The sequence below is a fragment of the Pteronotus mesoamericanus genome, unplaced genomic scaffold (genome assembly GCF_021234165.1).
Source record: "Pteronotus mesoamericanus isolate MK-2021 breed Mesoamerican mustached bat unplaced genomic scaffold, CSHL_Meso_final contig_105, whole genome shotgun sequence".
Classification (NCBI taxonomy): domain Eukaryota; kingdom Metazoa; phylum Chordata; class Mammalia; order Chiroptera; family Mormoopidae; genus Pteronotus; species Pteronotus mesoamericanus.
Genome location: NW_026555006.1, coordinates 5615906 through 5636133, shown reverse-complemented (window position 1 = coordinate 5636133; position 20228 = coordinate 5615906). Strand labels below are relative to the sequence as shown.

General features: G+C 51.7%; 1 protein-coding gene across 1 annotated transcript; it reads right to left on the bottom strand.

The window, feature by feature from the left end:
• Nucleotides 1-7240: 7240 nt before the first annotated feature.
• MRPL37 (mitochondrial ribosomal protein L37) lies at nucleotides 7241-20102 on the bottom strand. Its single transcript, XM_054573458.1, has 7 exons — nucleotides 19693-20102; nucleotides 17444-17627; nucleotides 17234-17349; nucleotides 14329-14514; nucleotides 12169-12326; nucleotides 9051-9254; nucleotides 7241-7489 (listed from the first exon to the last, which is right to left on the bottom strand). The coding sequence occupies exons 1-7, from the start codon at nucleotides 20036-20038 to the stop codon at nucleotides 7412-7414; spliced, it is 1272 nt and encodes a 423-aa protein (XP_054429433.1). The 5' UTR covers nucleotides 20039-20102; the 3' UTR covers nucleotides 7241-7411.
• Nucleotides 20103-20228: the final 126 nt, after the last annotated feature.

The window sequence follows — 20228 nt, the reverse complement described above, 5'->3', positions numbered from 1 at the left end:
TTTGCCGCTACTGTGTAGTTCTGAGCGAGATAATTTCTACCACTGTGCTCAGTTTCGTCGTCTATAAAATGGGATAACAGTTTACCTACCTCATGAGGTGGTTGTGAGGATACATTAACATTTGTGTTCATTTCTGTTAATTATTCTGAACAATGCCTTGCACAAAGTAACAGCAGTAGCAGTTAGCAGGTAGTGGCATTAACCCATTTGGGGAAGAGTCCAGATGGGTGTGATGGGAAGTAGTTGGGAGGGTCTAGAAGGTCCACTTTGCACCTCCCCTCATCTTAGACAAAGTTTCCTTGACTCTTCCTCAGCACAGACACCTTTGAACTCTTGGGAAGACGTCTCTGGGGGGCCAATGAGGAGACCTAAGCTCTGGCTGAGCTGCGATCTCAGCTCTGAAGAGGCCTTTGTGCCACGTGCCAACCCAGTGCTGGAAGGAGAGAAGGTAGAGAGGACGCATGAACGTCTCTCAACACCCTTGCTGTCCCCTGAGTTCCCGGAGCGGCACTCGGGACAGGAGCAGTGGTGTGGGGTGCCGAGCCGGGAGGGAACCCAGGTCACGCGGGGAAGAGGACAGCCGCGATGAGAGTCTGCTGCGGGCCTCGCTGCCCGCCTCCCCATGGGGGCTGAGGACACGCACCGTCCCTCAGCCTGTGCCCCCCAGCAACCCTCCTCACTGCCCTTGTGATGTTCGTGGCCCTGGTGAGGCTGTGAGTGCCAGCCGTCTCACCAGGGGCAGGTCTCTGAGGAGAGGACTGGCTCCTGTCCCCCACAGTCCTGCCCAGGCCTGATCCAGGCCCTGCAGCCCAGATTTGGATCCCTGGGTGGGATGCAGGAGGGAGGAGGCGTCAGTCCCGCCCTTTCCCAGAGGGGCCCTAGCCCCCACCCCGACACTCGGGCAGGAGTGGAGGCCAAGGCCCCAACTCAGCAGCTCCTCTCCTGCTCAAGTCATCAGTGTCCATGAAGTTCCACTTTGGGGGGACACCCAGCCGGGGGGTCCGGAATGAGGGGTGGGCCCCCGCTGGCAAAGTCGACCTGGCTAGAGACCCACACCTTCTCCCTTCTGGCCGGGCACTGCTCCTCGGAGCCAGAAGAGGGGAACCTGAGGCAAACCAGCTGATGTGCAAAGGGGTAGGGGGCAGAGGCTGCCACGGTGCAGAGCCGGAACAGGACTCCAGCCTGGGCTCAGCTGGGGCTGGTGCAGTTCAGCCTGATAGGCTGGGGGACCCTGAGGAGCCCCTGGCCCTGGCCTTTGCTGTCCCGTGCGGATTTCACAGGCTGCAGGGGGCTGAGCTGGAGCACACCCTGCGCTTCTGTGGGGGTTCTACCCTGAACTGGGTGGACTGGACCTCTTGGAATGCTGGGGCTCCCCAGGGCTGGGCAGGGGAGGAGAACGGGTGATGGTTGGGTGTGACCTTAGTTGGGTGTGACCTTTGCCCTGGGCTCATTGGACGTTGTCACTAGGGGTACCAGGAACAAGACCAGACCAAGGTGGGGGATGCTGAAAGTTAGAGGGTCCATTTTGTCCAGTGCTGGTGCAAAAACCTCTGTTCTCGGGTACCTGTGGCATCCCAGTGAAGCTTACACCTAGTAACCTGTATATCCAGCCACCGCCTTGGTTTCCTGCCTCCATCTCAGCCCTTCCATTGCCAGAGATCCAACTCACTCCTGAGCATCCTCACACTCTTCCATTCATCCATTCATTCATGAACTCATTGAGCACCCATATGTGCCGGGGACCATCCTTCCTCTAGGGGTACAGTAGTGAGCAAAACACATGGGCGGATGGAGCTGCCCTTCACTGAGGTGCGGTTGGCTGCAGGACAAGCAGGTTGAGGTGACGCTCCATTTTGGCAAGTGAAATTTGAGATGGTTTGTGGGAGAGCAATCCAGGTGAAGATGTCAAGTGGGCAGTCTTGGACACACTTTGGGAGATGGCATTTGGAAGGTCCTTAAGCCACGAGCCTGGCTGAGATTATTTGGAGAGCGAACAGACAAGGGCCCACGGACTCTCAGCAGTAAGAGCGCAGGGCAATAGGAACCAGCAAAGCAGGCAGAGAAATGAGTAGGATAGCAAAGTGCCTTGGAGACCAGATAAAGGAAACTGCAGGGAGCAGAGTGCCAAGAGCTGCTGAGAGGCCCCAGATGGCTGGCCCACGCTGCCCAGGGACACAGTACACAGTCACCTCACTCAGATGCTGCCTGGCCGGGCCCTGCAGGCCCCTGCTGCTCTTTATTGTCCCTCAGCAGCTCATGCTCCAGCCACATAGAATCACTTCACGGATTGTTGCCTAGCAGGGGCCTTTGTTCTTGCTGTTCCATCTTGGCATGCTTTTCCTGCTTGCCCTTTATAAGCCAGCTCCACTTGCCCCTCTTCCAGGAAGTCTTCAAGGCTGAGTTAGAGACTTTTTCTGGGCTCCCACGGCCCCTGCGCTGCATTGGCTCAACATCTGCCTCCCACGTCAGGCTGGGAGCCCCTCGAAGCCAGGAGCCATGTTTGCTTGTTCCTTGTCCCCAGAACCACCCAACATGTGTTCAATGAGTATTCAAGGAATAACTTGGTGTTTGCTGAGTAGTGAGCCCTGCACCCCCCCCCCCCCCGCCCCCGCCCCCGCTGCATGCTGTCACCTGAAGGTGGGCGCTCAGCTCTGGGGAAAGGTGGCCTTTATGGCTGCCTGCGTCTGCTGATCCAAAGGAGCCTGGCTGCTCTCTGAGTGTCCACCAGCCACAGGGAGCTCCCCGAGGGCAAGGACCGTGCCTCTCTCATTCTGTATCTGTCACTCCCAGTGCAAGGCCTGGCACACAGCAGGCACTTACACAGTAGGCTGAATGGTTGGACCACCCCTGGAGGAGGTCTAGGGTGGGTAACCCCAGGGCTCAGCCTCCGGTCCTGACCTGGCCTTGGGTTCCAGCGTGGCCCAGCCAGGTCTGAGGAGACCCAGGGAGTGTGCGCGCTGCGGGAGGGTGACCAAAAACTGGCAGAGGCCGTGCTGCTCTGGGCAGGCTGGACTCGTGCCTGGGCAGCAAGCCCACACCCTGGGTGCAGCAGGCTTTGGGCGTGGGGAGATGTGGCCTGGGATGTCTGGCCTAGGCTAGACCGAGGCTCTCAGGTGGCAATAACCAAAGCAGAGTGTCCAGGACAGGGGAGGGGCTGACCTCACACCACCCTGCTGTACCCAGCCCTGTACCTCTCAGCCCCACTGCTCTGCCTCAGTTTGGGACAACTCTGAAGGGCCACCCAGCTCCAAACTTTGCTTAGGATCAGCCGAGGCCTCACCCCTCCCCCTGCCCAGTGGCACCCTCCTCCCTCCGCGCTTGCTTCCAGGTCCCTGGAGAGTGCTCCCCAGTAAACCTGCCACGCCCTCCCTCCCCGTCTGTTCCAGGGAGCCCTGTCCACGGCACCCTGTCTCTTCTTTCTTCACCTCCTTCCCGCCTGAGAATGTGAGCGTGTGGCGAGCAGGGACCTTACTTTGTTCACTGCTCTATACACAGGGCTTGGGCATGCCTGCCACATACTAGATGCCCATGGACACTCGTGGGGTGCATCACCCTTCGCCTGAGAGCTTCTCCTGAGATGAGGTCCCCTATCATAGGCTGGTCTTCCAGCCGTCAAGCAGGTGGGCCCTGTGTATCATGGTGATTTGTGTGTTCATGCCCAAGGGAAGGCGGTCTGCGACACTCAGGTCAAGGGGAAGCAGGGAGATTCTGTGTAAACTCCAAGGTGCCCCTGGCCTGCTCCTTTGCCAGCCGTGGGCTTGCTGCTGAGGGGCAGAGCCCAGCAGGTCACAGAGCCTCAGACACCTGCCCTGGCACAGCCGAGCCAGCCTTGGGAGGCGACAGAGCAGCCTGCAGGGGGAAAGCCCGTCTCTTCACAGGCTTCTAAAGGGCTCCAGACCCAGCGACTAGAAACCTCCTGGTCAGTCAGATGCAGCTAATTAATGTAAAAGTGGGGAGAGCTGGAATACAGGCGGCTCTTGGAAACGGCTTCCCCCAGCCTGAGACCGTAACTCCCTTGCCACTGCTGGAAATGAAGTGAGGAAACTTCTAATGACTCAACCAGACACAGATCTGGCCGAGTGAGAATATGTTCACATCTGTTCATAAAGACAGTGTCAAAATGTTGGTTCCAGAAGGCTGTTGCTTCGAAGTCCAAGTCCCTGTAAGTGCGTTTTTATATCAATAGTATGACCTCTCCCCTTTCTCCCCAGACTCACTCACTAGGTAAGTAGTCTGTTCTCAGGCCTTAACCCTACACATGGCCTTGAACACCATTCTATATTCCTTCCTTCCCTGTGTTTGAGGAGGAAAGGAATGTTAAGAAGGTGGTGACGATGAGGTAGGTGGGTGTATCTCCGTGGAGGGGGCAGGTGTTGTCACGTTCGAGCTTTCAAGCTACACCAGGTGGTCTCTGAGCCTCGGTTTCCTCACCTGTGCGGGAAGGATAAAAACCATCAGTCCTGCGGGCTCCACCTTGCAGATCAGCTGCAAGGGGCTTGAAGTGAGAGCGCAGTGGGCACCAGCCTCCACAGCTTAGATCCGAAGAGGACACACCAAGAGCGGCCACTCGGACTGGGATGGGGGCGTGCTGCTCAGGCCCACCCTGCGACAATGGCCCCTTCCAGGGCAGCCCTCAAGCCACAAGGCTATCACATTGCCCCCTCGATCCCAGCCTCAGGATTCAGACTTGCTCCCCTCACTCCCCTTCCTGCCACCGGTCTCCAAGGAGCTTCAGCCTGCTCAGCCTGGCTTCAAGCCATCACCGCCGCTCACCCAAGTCCCGCAGTGGTCTCCAGCTGGGCTCCGTACAGTCGCCTGCCGGCTCATCCTCCACACACGATCAGTGTTTTGGTTTTTTTTAAAAATCCCTTTGACTCAGCAATTCTGCTAGGAATTTATCCAATGGCTACGCTGGCAAAAGTACTCTAAGATACATGAACAAGAATGCTCATTGCAGCATTATTTGTAATAGCTAACAACTGAAAATAACTTGAACATCCATGGATAGATATTAGTGCAGGTGCTCAAAAGAACAAGGTAGCTCCTGTGTGCTGATGTGGCGAGAGCCTGCGATCCCAAGTATTAGGTGAAAGAGGACGGTGCAGGCCCTGGCCAGGTAGCTCAGTTGGTTAGTGTCATCCCCACCCACCAAGGCTGCAGGTTCGGTCCCTGGTCAGGGCACACACGAGTCAACCAATGAATGCATCAATGAGTGGACCAACAAAAATGGTATTTCTCCCTTCCTCTCTGTAAAATCAGTATTTTTTTTTTAAAGGTGTACAAGAGTCTATAAATAGGATAATGCAATGTACATATATGTTGTTATACATGTACACTTAAATCGTTCTATATAGGAAAACTCTAAGCTGTAGTCACCCTTAGGGAAAAGGACTAAGGACTGCCTTGGTCCTTCACTTTTACAGTATACTTCTGAGTTCTTTAAATCTCCACCATTTATATGTAGTAATTACCTTTAAAATAAAAAGTAAAATGCGCAGCAGGGCTCAGTGAACCCCCTGGCTCAGGCCGCCTGCCCCGGGAGGTCTGGGTGCTTGGCATCGCCGCTCCAGCCTCACCCCCGACCTGCCCGCCTCCCGCGCACCACGCTGACTCCCCTCGCCGCGGCCCCTTCACACACACCGCTGCCAGTGGGGTCTTCTTCACGGTACTCCCTCTGCCACCCCTCCCATCCCTGCCGAGCCGGAAAGTGGAAAGAACACGAGCCTGGAGGTCAGAGACACATGGGCTGCGAACTCATTCCTGCCATTTACTCCTGTGGTGGGTGTGACATGTGCTCCATGTCTCTCCAGAAAGAAGCTCCAGCAGCAGGAATGTCCATGGCGAACTGCTCTCAGCCCAGTCCCTCTGGGAACTGCACTTGGCCCAACGAAGCCACCAAGCCCAAAGTGTCTCCGTCTCTGGGGAGCAGTGTATATCCAGTGGCTGGTGACGGGGCACTGGTGTTTTTAGAAAGGCTCAGCACCTCGCCTCTGGGGCCCAGGGCTCCTCCAGAGCACCCGCACAGCTGGAAGCGGCCGCGGCCTCGGGGGGCAAACCCGCCGCGCTCAGCCTCTCCCCGCGCAGGGCGGCCACCGCCACTCTCCGCAGCTGCCGATCGCGGTTCCCCCGCCACTTTCACCTGCCCGTCTCCATCTCCATCTCCAAGTGTTTCCTAGGGAAGCTGGCCTAACACACCTGCTGTGTGGTCTTGGACACATCCCTTACACTGTTTCCTCTTTAGGGCCCAGAAAGTGCCTAACACTCATGGGCACTCACCATTCCTCTTGAATATGGAAACGACATTTACCCAGCAAGGGCTGTGTGAGGATTCAAGGGGCTGTGTGTAGGTGCCTGGCCCAGAGTAGGACTTGATGTTATTAGCACACACACAGACCAGCTGAACCACGGATGTACTCAGCCATTAAGTAGGACACTAGTGAGAAATCTATTGGGTTGGCCAAAAAGTCCATTTAGGTTTTTTTCATGTAATAAAGACGCATTTTTCATTTTCACCAGTAATTACTTACTTGCATATTTTGAGTACGTCAGCTATCTCCTGCGTGGTAGAATGCTGATTGTTCTCCAAGTGTCCGTCTGATGACTATTAACTCCAACTGGTCAACCCGACCATAGAGCATCGTCCAGTGAGAAATCTCCAGCCCAGCACGAAACTTCACAAACCACTTTTGACACATTCAGTCACATGCACCTTCTCCATACACTGCACAAATTTTTGCATTTCAGTTGCATGTTTATCTTTCTTGACATAATAGAGCATAATATGCCAAAAACACTGTGTAATTTCTTCCATCTTCTATATTAAAATGGCTACACAATTCACCAATTTTCCTAAGTTTTTTTTAAATACATGCTGATATGACAGCTGTCACAATAGAATCTAACAAAAATTGTTTGGAACGAAGTTAAAGACAACCAAGTGCTACTACATCCATCTTATAGAAGAAACCAAATGGACTTTTTGGCCAACCCAATACGACACTCTATTCAGACACTACATACACATGAACTAGTCTTCAAAACAAGGTAGGTCATATTAGCCCTAAGTTTTAGGTGAAGAAATGGAAACTCAGAGAGATAGATTCTTGTCTAAAGTCACAAAATGGGCCACGGGCAGAGCCAGGACAGGCCCGGCGGCAGGGCCTGTATGGTGCAGCGGCAGGCTCACAGTGCAGGCCGATGTGCAGCTGCAGGCGCCTCCCCGGGCAGCACCCTCACACCAAGCACAGGCTCCAGTGCACGGGCGGTACTCTTTATTGTCAGCGTGACCACCAGGCTGAAAGAGCACTAGGTTTTCAGGCCGGCCCAGGCACAGCCCCAGGAACCGCCCAGGGTGCAGGATCTTCATTGAGGGACGGCCGGCGGGGCCTCAGGCCTCAGAAAGCTCCTTGGCTCACACAGCGCCGTGCAAATACAGAGCTAAAAACTTCTTGAACGTCTCTGGCTGGAAACCCCTCGGCCCCACAGGTTCCTGGAAAGAACACAACCCATTAGGATCCTACTACCAGGTTTAATGGCAGCAATTAAAACAAAGGTCGGCTTTATGTAAATCCTAAGTACCTGGATAATAACTCTTTCCTTCTCTCAAGGACCAAGGAGGGGCCCTGGAGAGCTGGCACCAAAGAGATGCCTGAGGGGCTGGGTTGGAGAGGACATGAAGCACTCCTAGCGCCTTTCAGCCAAATCTTCTGTCGACAATGGCGTGATCCCTAATCCCTCTCACTTCAACCACCACAAACAAATGGTTTGTTGCTCCTTTTCGTCCTGGGGGGCAGTTAAGTCTCCGCTCCTGCCACATACACTTACTAGGTACCTTCTCTGTACTGGGCCTTGTGCCCAGTGCTGGAAACCTCCAGTGACTTGAATCTGGCTCCTGCCCTCATGGAGCTTACAGCCAGGTGTTCAAATGGAGACAGTAGAAGGTGGCAGGCCTCCTAATAGCACTAGAAAAGAGATGCGAAGAAAAATGGGAGAGCCCTGGCTGGTGTGGCTCAGTGGACTGAGTGCCGGCCGGTGAACTGAAATGTCGCCTGTTCGATTCCCAGTCAGGGCACATGCCTGGGTTGTTGGCCAGGTCCCCAGCTGGGGGTATGTGAGAGGCAACTGATCAATGTATCTCACACATTGATGTTTTTCTTCCTTTCTCACTCCCTTCCCCTCTCTCTAAAAATAAATAAATAAAATCTTAAAAAAAAGAAAAGAAAAATAAGAGAAAATGACTAACTCACTGACTTCAATACACAGAAACAACCATGTATGCATCTTTTTTTTTTTTTAAATGAGTCTTAAAGGGCAAGTAGAATGGGGCAGAAAGAAAAGGAAGGAAGCTTCAGAGAAACCAGTATGGGCCCTGGTACAGAGTCACAGAGGAAGGCGGGAAGGGCAGGGTGAGGAGGCTGATGTAGCTCAGGGGCAGGGGCACAGGAACTGAGCTGGACAGGAAAGGAGCCACTGACTAAACCAGGAGGGCCTGGTACTAAGTGTTCTGGAGGGAAGAAGCTGAAGGAAGAGGAGAGACATGCAGGGGAGAAGGAAGAGCATGACGAGGAGCAGACACGTGAAGGTGGCCAGTATGGCTACGCAGGGGACACAATGGTATGTGAGGCAACGAGAAGGGCCGGGGCCCAGGAAGCATTTTAGGGGTAGAAACGACAATGATAGATGTTGGAGAACTAATTACACAACTGACATGTTGCTAATCTTCAGAGGCTGAACACCACCGTTTAGCAAATCTACTCAGGCTCTGCGTGGGACACGGGACACAGCGAGTCAGGTCCAGCAGCGTCCCTAGTGGTCTCTGCCACCCCTCAATCCCGCGTTACGTCTCCAGAGTGCTAGTCTGGCCTGACGTTACACTATGGACGGACTTAGATCCTGCCGCCGCCCTTGCACAGGAAGCAGGCCGGCGCTCGTCGGGTGGCCCTGGGGGTGCAGCGGTGACATGTAAGCAGTGAGCATCCCCTCAACCCCAGCCCCTGGTGGGGTGAGTCATGGCCCTGCTCCAGTCATAGGTGGGAGATGGCTGGACTTACCACAACCACCTTCTTTTTGATCACTGGGCGACACCAAAAATGCTGATAGAGGAGCTGGTCTGAGTCCACCCATACCAGATTCTTGACGCCCTCGTTAGAAGCCAGGTCTGTGGTGTTCAGCTGTAGCACCAGGAACTGGAAGACCCGTCCATCAGTGCCCACACTCTGCACAACTATGGGCTGCTCCAAAACCTTAGCGTCGTTCTGAGAGGAAAAGGGGACAAAGACATCAAATGCAGAATTGTGGGGCATAAGGAAGAGCGCAGGCCAGGCAGCTTCTAGTTTTGGCCTTGAAAAGAATGCCCACTCCCATTTACTGGTCTCTCCACAAGACAAAGAAAGCAGAATGAGTTCAGGGCCCTGACCAGGGCCAGGCCTCCCCCCCTCCCCCCTGAGCGGGGCTCTGCCGGCCCGGTGCCTCGTGGCCCCAGGGTGCCTGCTTTTCAAGCTGAGCACATGAAAGTAATAATTCCTGCCACTGAGAGGGGATTACTGGGCAGGTGGCACAGGACAGGAAGGTGGGCTGAGAGGTTAACAACAGGAAATCCCTCAAACTTTTGGTGTCACCTCAGGGCGACAATGGTGACATCAGCTCTCTCAAATGTGGACCTAGAGGGCCAATGGCTGTATATAATCTCATTCAGTTCGCATCCCACTGGACAAGCGAGGAAACTGAGATTCAGTGAGGCAAGTGGCTTGTCTGGAGTCACAAGGATGTGTAGCATCAGAGCCCGGGCTGGCCCAGCCTCGGCCACGCTCACTTCCCACGTCTGCCTGCGCCCAGGGGCCTGGCACCCCGGGAGACGGGCAGTGGTCTCATCAGGGCTTCATGCCCTCGATGCGGCTCCGAGAACAGGCCCGGTTCCTGGGCGTCCAGTCCGCCACGGCAGCTGCAGGGTTTCACCAGTCAACCCACTCGCTAATTATCTCTTTCAATTAGTGCCACTTCATAATAATAACAATACCAGCAACCATTTACGGAGGGCCTCTCATGTGCCAGGCATTATACCAGTTTTACATAAAATCGCTTCTAATCTCCTAAGTCTAATGGTATATTCCCATTTAACAGATGAGAAAAAAGAGGTTCAGAGAGGTGGTATAATTTGCTCAAGGTTACCCATGAGATGTGAGCCACCTCATGCTATTAAATGACTTAAAATACTACTGTTCTGGTCTACACCCAGTGTCCCAGGGCAGCCAGTAACAGTGCCTCTCTTCCCGCTCAGCAGTGTCCCCGTTTAGATGACAAATCAGATGTTCACCCTACTGAGACTTTGCAGCAATCCAGTTTCGTGATTGCTACCCACTGGACAAAGCTCCACCAGGCAGGCCGCATGAAGCACAGCGTCCTTGATTTGAAAATGCTGCCTACGTTCACCCTCCAGGGCTGCATCTAACGTTAGGAATAGCTAATGTCAGACCTCAGTGTGGGCCACACTGGGACTGCTGGCCTTAGAAATACCTGTTCTTAGCTGCACGAGAAATAAATAAAAAGAAAAGTACCTCTAAGTGTTAGCTGAGAATTTTGTATTGACTCTTATCTCCCTCTACAGATCAATAAAGCTGCAGGTAGTACATAAATTTCTCAGCAATTTTACCTTTTACACAGAGGCTCTTCCCATAATTGCTCAACTTCACGGCCCCAGGAATAATCTGGACCTGGAGGGGGTGGGGGCGGCCTCCTTTCTACCCAACTGGGTAGCAATTAGTGGCAGCGTTGCTACCCGTGCTCTGCTGGCACAGAAGCGACGAGCCCGCAGGCCTGGAACCTGGCACGTGACGATCTCTGCAGCCTTCCCTGCCCCAGAGACGGGAGGCAGCACATCCTTCAGAGCTGGCTGGATCAGGGCTCCACGGCTTGCCAACCCGCTCATTAGCTGTGGGCTCTTGGGCAAGTTACTGAACCTTCCAGAGCCTTCAGGCAGTATATGGAGAATGCAAACAAAGATAACCTTCCAAGGACTGGAAAGACACAAGGTCACATAAAGGGGTGACAGCTGCTAATCCCTAAGCTGTGTCACCTTGGGCAGTTACTTATCCTCCCTGAGCCTCAGTTTCTTCATCTGTAAAATGAAGCTACTAGTGTCTGCCACTGGGGGGTCGCTACAAGGGTTAAATAATGCAGCGATTCTGAAGTGTCAGTGCAGTAGTTTCAGACCTGAGCTTGCACCAGCAGCCCTGGAAGGCTTGTCCAAAACGGACTGCCAGCCCTGCCCCCCGCTTCTGAGGCAGTAGGTCCAGTGTGGGTCTGGGAACCAGCACTTCCCACACGTTGATGCTGATGCTGTTAATCCAGGACCATATTTTGAGAACAACCCTAATTAAATGTCTGGCATGTAGCAGATGTTCAATACAGGCAAAGTCCATGCCTCTCTCCATCTCATTTGGCTAACAATCTTCCAAACCCCACCTCGCTCCAGACAGAGAGGGATGGGCAACAGAGCACGTTGAATTTACTCCCTCCCCCAGAAGGGTCTTAGGCTCTAAACTGCCAGCAGTTCCCAGAAACACTCCCCCACCCCTCGCTCCCAGAGAGGCTTCCCCCAATCTCATGACAGCTCTGTATGGCTGACCACTCAGCCTGCGTCCTACACCATCCAGGTCCCTGAGGCCTCCTCTCAGAATCAAGGGGCTCCCACCAAGGCGTATCTTGGGTCCCCAGAACCTGTCCCGAATAAGCAGGCAGGTCTGGGTCCCTCTGCTGCTCCGCTTCCCCTGCCTGCCCAGGGAGCCTGGTGCGCCAGTTTGGACACAGCAGCACAGAGGGGTATGCTGCGGGCAAACCACGAGGCCTTGGGAGCTGGGTGTGCCTGGTTCCCAAACTTTCTCCAGTCCTTACTGCTGTGTAATGCCGCAGAGGCGGCTCAGCCTCCCCGTGACTCAGTGGCATAATATTAACACTGGGGGTCGCAGTGAAACTGCACGGGCTGCCATGATCACCAAGTGAGGCCCCCAGAGGATGTCAGCTCATCTCTGCAGGGTGAGCGCAGTGCCTCTCCTAAAATTCCTCAGTAAAACAAGGGATCCCCCCACGCCCGGCTCCTTCCTTCCTTTGAGCAGTGTGAGGCGGGAGACCACCATGTGTAAGGCAGCTCGGTGGTCTCCTCCACATACCTACCCCATAGAGGAGCCGGGCCTGAGCCAGGGCATTGCCAAAGGCAAACAGGATCATCTTGGCCCTCAGCTGATCTGGCTGAAAGCGGTATGTTCGTACATTGGCTGCCTCCAGCAAATACAGGGTGTGCACATAGGGGTAAGGGTAACCCTCCTGGAATCCTGCAAGACATATAACCATGTGGAGGGCAGAAAAGGTTAATGAGCCTGACCCAACGCCTCAGGAAAGTCACCTCACCTTAGCTCAGTGCCAGGCACCACAGAGACTCAGCAAAGGCAAGACACTATCACTCCAGCTCAGGGGCTGGCAAACTTCGGCCTGCTGGCCAAACCTGGCCCCCCATCTGTTTTTAAAAATAAAGTTTTTTTACCGACCACAATTCTGTCCATTCACTCATTTATATACTGTCCATTAAGTAGCTGTGGCAGAGGCCATATGTAGCCTGCAAAACGTACAATATTTACTGCGTGGCTCTTTACAGAAAAATGTGTGGCACTGTTACAGGTGATTCTTCCATGAATCTATCTCCACCCATTTCTCATTCAAGCGCACGGATGACAGTGACATTAGCAGAAAGATAACCTGAAAGCTACGATAGTAATTTTTTTAAAAAAAGGCAAATCATTTGCAAAATTCAATACTTTATTATTAGTAACCAATGACTTGCCTTATACCTCACAATTATCAGCACAACACTGGTGCTGAGAATCCAAGCTGGGCACCTGCTCATCTCAGCCATGACCCTGCTAGTCATGGCTCTCCTCCCCTCCATGGCTCTGGGCAAACCCCTGGCCGGCTGGGGGCTTCCAGAATGAGTAACCTGGACCGGTGAAAAGGAGGAAGAAAGAGGCTGGCACTACGTGGCTCTGAAGACCTCAGAAAAGAGCGCTACTTAGGAGACACGTGGCTCTCTGCCTCAGTCCTTGCTTCGGTCCCTCAGCACACGTGAGCACCCAACACTCGGCGCTCACTTGGCGCCGGGCTCCACGAGAGGTGCCAGGAACAGAGCCAGGCAGAGACTGCCACTGCCATGGAGGCACTCACAGTTCAGCGGGGCAGACAGACAGGAAAACTGATCATATCCACAAAGAGGGACATGTCAAGATATGAGGTGAGTCAGGGGGCTGTGGGAGGAAAGATAAAAGGTCCTTGATGAGACTGGAAAGGCCCAGAGCATCCTGGGGAAGTGATTCTTACGAGGAACTATGCAAGATGAGGCGTAACCAAGCTGAAGACAAAAAGAGGCGAATGGTCCAAAGTTCCAGGTAGAGGGAAAAGAACGTGTCAAAGCCCAAAAGTGAGAACGAGCACGATGTGTTAAGTACATCAGGAATACAGAGGGCACCGGGGGAGCAGAGATGAGGCTGGAGAGAGGCGCAGGGGCCAGACCTGAAGGCCTTCATGTGATACGCTACGGAGCTCAAACTTTATCCAACACACAGGGGGGAGATGGGCAGGGAGAGAGAGATGGAATTACACTTGTATTAGAAAGGTTAAACGGTGAACTAGATGAGCTGGGGGGAAAACAGCGGGGGTCATGCTGACGGGTTGGGAGACTATGACAATGGGCCGAGGGAGCGACAGTGGGCTCTGACCGAGGCTGCAGGTGCAGAAATAAGGAGCGGTTAAGGGGAAGCCGCTACAGCTCACAACGACTGAGTGGGTAGCAGAACTGTGGGCCTGCCTGGCCCGACTCCCTGCTTTCTGTCTGGCTGACTGGGCGGTGCCTTGCTTGACGGCATTTGGATGAAGAGCCCCATCCAAAGCCTGTGGGGCTTCCTCAGTCCTACCGGGAGGTTGGCCAGAGTTTACACGGTATAGAGAAAAAGGGTGTCTTTCAAGGGACCTATGAATACAGGAAACATATGGCCCTCAAAAGCGCCTCACACCACCCATTAAAACTCTGATCTAACAGCGTTGCTTCTCAGGTGTCAAAAGCAAAGTCGGCCTTTGAGCAAATCATGTGGGCTCTCTGAGCCTCAGCCGCCTTGCCTATAAAAGGGGGATAATAGTACCTGTTGCACAGGGCTGCTCCATGGATCTTAGAAGAAAATGCACGTGAGGTGCCCAGCACACAGTAAGTACTCAATATATCCTTCCCCTTCAGAAAAAGCACGTCTCTCATCTCCACACTGCCTGAAAGTCAAAGGCTTTGATACTTACCTGTGTCGTCTTTTTCGTCATAAACATTGTATTCCTGAAGACCAATAGTGGGAGATATGGGATAGAAGGTCTCGAGAACATGATCCTTAGTAGCTTCAACTTCCTCTCTGGAGGCGACAGGGGGCAGAGGATCCCTGGCATTCAGCCGGGCCCCACTGGTACCGCGGACCTGAAGGAGAATAGACTCTAAAGGGGAGAGACAGTTAGTCTAACCTGGTCTAAAGCCTTGTCTCAGCCTCACCCTGCCATGCTCAAGTCTTTATAGCTTTCTGGGCTAATCACCCTAATCACAGAAAACAAAACTTTGGTTAAGGTATTAATCCTGGGATTCTTGAGAGGAAACTGACCGATGCATTCTTCTTCCTGTGTTCTCTCTCCAGCGACCCCAAAGACCTGGTGGTTTCTGGGGGTTCAGGGCTGCCCCACACGGGTTGTCCTAAGCCCAGCTCTCAGCTGGGAGCCCCACAATGAGAGCTATGCTCTGCTCTGAAGAAGCTCGCCAGGTAGTAAGTGCTCCAACCAAAGTATGAATTATACTCAGAGACAGGAGAGGTGGGAACACTGACCTCCTTCTGCAGGCCTGGGAAGCTTCCTGAAAGAAGCATTGCCTTCAAACTAGCTTCTCAAGGCGAGTTAAGAGCAGAATTTCTCAACTCTGGCACTATGCACATTTTGGACCAGATAATTCTTTGGCAAGGGAGGCTGTCCTGTAGACACATGAGAGCACCCCTGACCCTACCGGCTGGACAACAGGAGAACTCCCCTGACTCCCCCCACCCCCTTTCTAACCTGGTTCAAGTCCTGTCACAATCAAAAATGTCTCCAGACACTGGACAATCTCCTCTAGATGGCCAAACTGTCCTTAGCTGAAAACTGCTGGTAAGAGTTTGCCAGGCAACGAGGAGACACAGCATTCTAGTTAAGACAGAATAACACGTGCAAAGGCCCGGAAGCGTGCTGCTCCCTGGCAGGGTAGGGAAATAAAGCCAGGGGGCTAGAGTACAGTGTGGTGGGAGGGAGAGACGGAGAGAGAAGTCCTGAGGCTAGAGGCTCGGGAGGAAGGCTATTAAACCCAGGAAAAAGGCCAGGTTGTCCTGAACAACTGAGAGTGAAAAAAAATCAAGCCAGTCAGAAAACCTCACTTAAGTCGGATTAGCGTATTTCCTACAAAGTGACATAGGTGTATAAGGAAAAAACCTCACATCTGAATAATCAGTAAGCCTCCTGGTCTGACTGTGAATGCCCTTCCTGGAGGTCCCCATCAGAGGCCACATGCCACCACCAGGCAAAATGGAAACACTTCTTGAGAATGGCCTCCTGAGAATTCTACACGGAGGCTGGCAAATCTTCCTCTGAAGGTGCATGTTTGTTCGTTTGTTTTTTAGAAATAGTCAAATAGCTGCGTAATGGTAATGGATCAAGAATGATGAGTTTATCTATGCTGTGGTCATTAAAATCTGTCATTTAATTAGCATGTGGCATCCCTTATTGAGTATGTAAAAAAGGGATACTGCATCTGTGGATAGATAAACTCTGACCTATTTGTTAAAATAAATCATACCCACACCTCAAGAATAGTTTTCTGAAGTATTTCCTGTTTCCTCACACATAATCTGCAAGGAAGATAAATGTGCCCGGACCTCTCCTAACCTTGGGTTTTAGATTCTCCCCACAGACCACTCTAGTGTGGTTTCCAGTTCAATTCCCTCCACATCCCTCCTCCAGTGACAGCTCCAAATGGGGCAGTTTAATTAGAGGCAATCCTTGATGACGGGCCAACAAGTGCTCCTCTGTTAATGAGGTGCACTAATTTCCTTAGTGGTGCCATTACCTCGGCAAAGCTGAGTCCTTGCCAGGAAGTCCATATGCAAAGGGGCAAGCTGGAGAAACTTGACCAAGCAGATGTCCTGAAAATCCCAAATTATTTCATAGCTGGTTTCCCTGTTCCAGGTTTCTACTCATCAGAACACCCGTGTCTTCTGAACATTCCTACCTGAAATACCTGAAATTTGGTATTCATACACCTGTCCCTTCAGTCAGCACCTATCATGTACCCTGAACTGTTAGACACTGTGGACAAAAGCTGACAGTGTAGTAGGGCAGACAGAAAAGATAATTAGATAATTACAATATAATATGTGCTATGATAAAAACATGCATAATGGGCATAAGGACCACAGAGGAGAAACAGCTAACCTGTGGATTCACACAGGAAGGGGCCTGAGTTGAGTCTTGCAGGTAAGAATTTGGTCAAATGAGGAAAAGTAGAAAAGAGCCTTTCAGACAAAATGCACAGTGTGTGCAAATGTGTAAACGCTTGACGCCAAAAAGCTGCAAGTGGCTAAAGTGTAAATTTGGGCATGGGGGGAGGGTGGCAGGCAGCTGAGCAGGAGACAAGACTAGAAAGACAAGGCAGCAGCCATATCACAGACGGCCGTGGGTACCGTGATAAATGGTTGAAGCTATTGGAGACAGCGAAGGATTTGATAAAAGAGGGTCATAAGATGTGCACTTCAGAAAGATCACTCTAGCAGCTATGTGGGAAATGGGCTGGGAAAAGGAGAAAGGCATGCATGGGGTTAAAGGCTCTTGCCATAGAATATTAGCTGTGTGAGAGCAGAGACTGTGCGAGGTTTGTTACTTCCTTATCTTGCCAACATTTAGGCACTTGTAGGCACTCAATAGATATGTCTTTCGAATTAATGGCCTTGGGAAAAAGTGATTAAAAACAAAAAAAGCTGGGCTATGGCTAATGATACTGAGGACGTGACTAAGCCTACAAAATTGGATCATGAACGATGAAAGTGAGGACACATGCGGGGGTGTGGGGCGCTAGGAATGTGAGCTGGTGGTACAGGTAATATAGAAAGATGAAAAACAGACTACAGCTTTCTGGTATACCAACCTCGGTTCCACGTAGTGGATAACCTGTAGTTTTTGGCACAGATCCGCCTGGCCAGAGAAGGATGCTTTGAAATCTGGGACTTACACAGCTGTATCAGAGCGTCCACAATGACTGGGCTTGGAAAAAAAAGAAGAAACATTTGGAGACATAAAACAACATGTGATCCAAAATCCATCAACTGGAAATCTTACTGACTTTGGGGAATCTTACCAGTAGGACTTTCTCTTGGGGATGTCTTCAGTTGAGTGCCAGAGACGGGCATGATAGACCATGTTCAGAACACGTTCATCTTGGTTCTCTATGTGGTTCCTTGGGTCATCAACAAGGCTAAGCACTTTCTTGGGAAGGCCTTCTATTAACTTGGTCTTGGTAAGCCAGAGGGCCTGCTTTACACCTTTGGGGTAATTAGTCACAAAAAAAAAAGCGGGAGGGGGGGGGCACACAATTCAGAATGAGATACCTAAACCTGCCTGGTAGCATCTTGGGGAAAAGGCTAGAGACAAGACAGACAGACAGACATCTGAGGGGTCGGAACTACAAATAAGGAGCAGAAGCTAGAATAGCCAGATTTCAACTCTGTTTCAGGAATGACTGTCTATTGAGGGAGGGTTAACAATTGAGACAGTGAATGCCTGGCACAGCAGGAATTAAAACAGTGGCTAAAATGGCTGAGATCATAAGCATCTGCCTATTCAGATAGATGCTAGACTATGGGATTAGATCAGTGGGTGCCCACATTTCAAAACCTAGATCTCTTCTATTGACCCACACTTGGTCCCTGACCGTAAAAGCTCATTACCTACCAAATGTACCTCATTTATTAGCATTAAGCCCATGCTACTTTATCAAGGGAAAGGAGCTTTTGGAAATAATGGAAATAACTTTTAAATCATGAATAACTTGAAGAGCCCCAAGTTTGGGAGCACTTAAATAACATATCACATCTTATCTAACCCTGAGATTCTATACTGAGCTACTTAATAAACAGATTTTTGTATGAAGAAGCCCTCTGAAATACTGTATTTGTCTCCCTGACACCTTCTGAACCTCTCTCTGGCCTTGCTATAGGAAGACTGGGCTTTTTCTGGGTACGGTATTATTTAGTCTTTTGGACATGGTGAATTGCGTAGGCTGGGCTTTTTCTGGGTATGGTATTGTTTAGCCTTTTGGACATGGTGAATTGCGTAACTGAATCCCTATCCCAACGGTAAACAAACTTTAATTTCTTAAAAGGCCAGACAGTAAATATTTTCAGCTTCTGGGCTGTATGGTCTCTGTCACATAATCACCTCTGCCACTGTAGTACAACAGCAGCCATAGGCAAAAAGTAAACAAGTGGGCATGGCTGTGTTCTAATAAAACTTTCCAGAAACAGGCTACTGGCCTAGTTAGCTGCTCCGGTCTCTGTACCATTTGTTGTTGCTAGTAAGCTGAGAGCCAAGCTCCCCATTAGCAAGCAGAACCTCACAGAATGAATTTTTGGTATTCAACTGTTTTCTCTCTCCTTTGTGCTGAGTGCCTCACCTATCTATTGTTAATTTAATCTGGCTGTGTTGTAAAATTTCTCTAAGATCCTTTTCAAAAAAAGATTGAGTATAAATAAACTGAAATAGAGTTGATTCAGACTACTTTGTCTTTAAACACTAAGGAACATCAGCTACTCTCAGCAGGATGTGCTGTGCTGCCAGGCAAACTTCCTTAATTCACTTTCCCCAGACCTGACTTCCCTAAGGGAGGAAGAGGCACAGACCTAGGGAACTAAGCTCTGCATTAAGCCCACAACCAGTCCTCTACCTTCAGATCAAAGTTAACACTGTATTCTTTTCAATGAGTGTGCCCACAAGTTAGCAGAGGTCTGGTTAACCCGTTTGGTTGACAGGTTATCCATCCCAGCTGGAAAAAGACTACTCTGGCTCAGGGACATAATCTTCATTTGAAAAGCTGTGTCTGGGATTAGAGGGAGCCTAGACACTTCGGGGGATACATCCTCAGGCAGTTTCTTTTGTATTAATGAATAAAAGGCAATGAGGGCAATGAGACTTTTCACTTTAAGGCTCATAAGACATCAGAAATACAAACACTTAGAAATTGAACTTTTGGATTTTGTGGGAGGGCAGAAAAAATCCTGGAGTGGAAGCTGGGTAACCTGACTTTTACTCCTAGCGTTGCCACTGTTCCTTAAACTTGGAACTGTTCTGTAAAGTCTGTAACAAAACTCTTCAAGATACAGAGCTGGAGAAGCAGACTGGGGTGATGAAGAGATCATGAACTTTAGGGGTAGACACCTCTTTACAACCCACTTAATCCGGACAATTGTCAGAAAATCACTATAGGCCCTACTTCGTAAACAAAGAAACCGAGCCCTTCAGAGTTTCAATGTCTTGCCCAAAGACACAGAGGGCTGGGGTCAGTGCTGGGTAGAGGAACAAGGTCCCATCCCGTGCATCCTGGGGCCTCACCCTCGAGGAGGCTGCTGCGCTGGTGGAAAGTGTGGCAGACCTGGTCCTTGTACAGCGGGTGCTCGTGAATCGGAGGACTGCGGCGGAACTTTGGATGCGTCCAGCTCGGATCCCAGGGCGGGAAAACCGGCCGCGCTAGCCAGGGTACGAAATGCATCTTCCCCGCGTAGGTGATGGGCTCCAATCCAGGGATTTCGTACACCCTATCCAGGGGAGGAGGCTCGGGCTTCCGCGTGGAGCGGACGCCCCACTCATACGCCCCGCGTTTCGGGGCTCCATAGCCCCCAAGGCCGAGCCGTCCGGGGCGAGCCAGCGCCCGCTTTGCGGATCCCGACGTCAAAGCCATACCGATTTCGTCTCCTCAAGACCTCCACCTGGACGCCGCCATGTTCCCGTGCGCAAGGCCTGCTGGGAACGAAGGGGCTGGGCGCCAAAGTTAGTTTTGTGAGTGGCAGCCACTGGAACCAATCAAAGTCAGGGCACGCTGGTCTTGCCCCACCCCGCAGGCCATTTTCATTTTCTCATAGGTGGGATTC

Bases quoted from the DNA above. Each gene is read 5' to 3' on its own strand.
- MRPL37 (XM_054573458.1), bottom strand. From the start codon at position 20,038: ATGGCTTTGACGTCGGGATCCGCAAAGCGGGCGCTGGCTCGCCCCGGA. The intron at 12,327-14,328 runs GTAAGTATCAAA...TATGTCTTGCAG, and splicing joins TGACGAAAAAGACGACACAG to GATTCCAGGAGGGTTACCCT. The intron at 7,490-9,050 runs GTAAGTCCAGCC...TGTTCTTTCCAG, and splicing joins TCAAAAAGAAGGTGGTTGTG to GAACCTGTGGGGCCGAGGGG.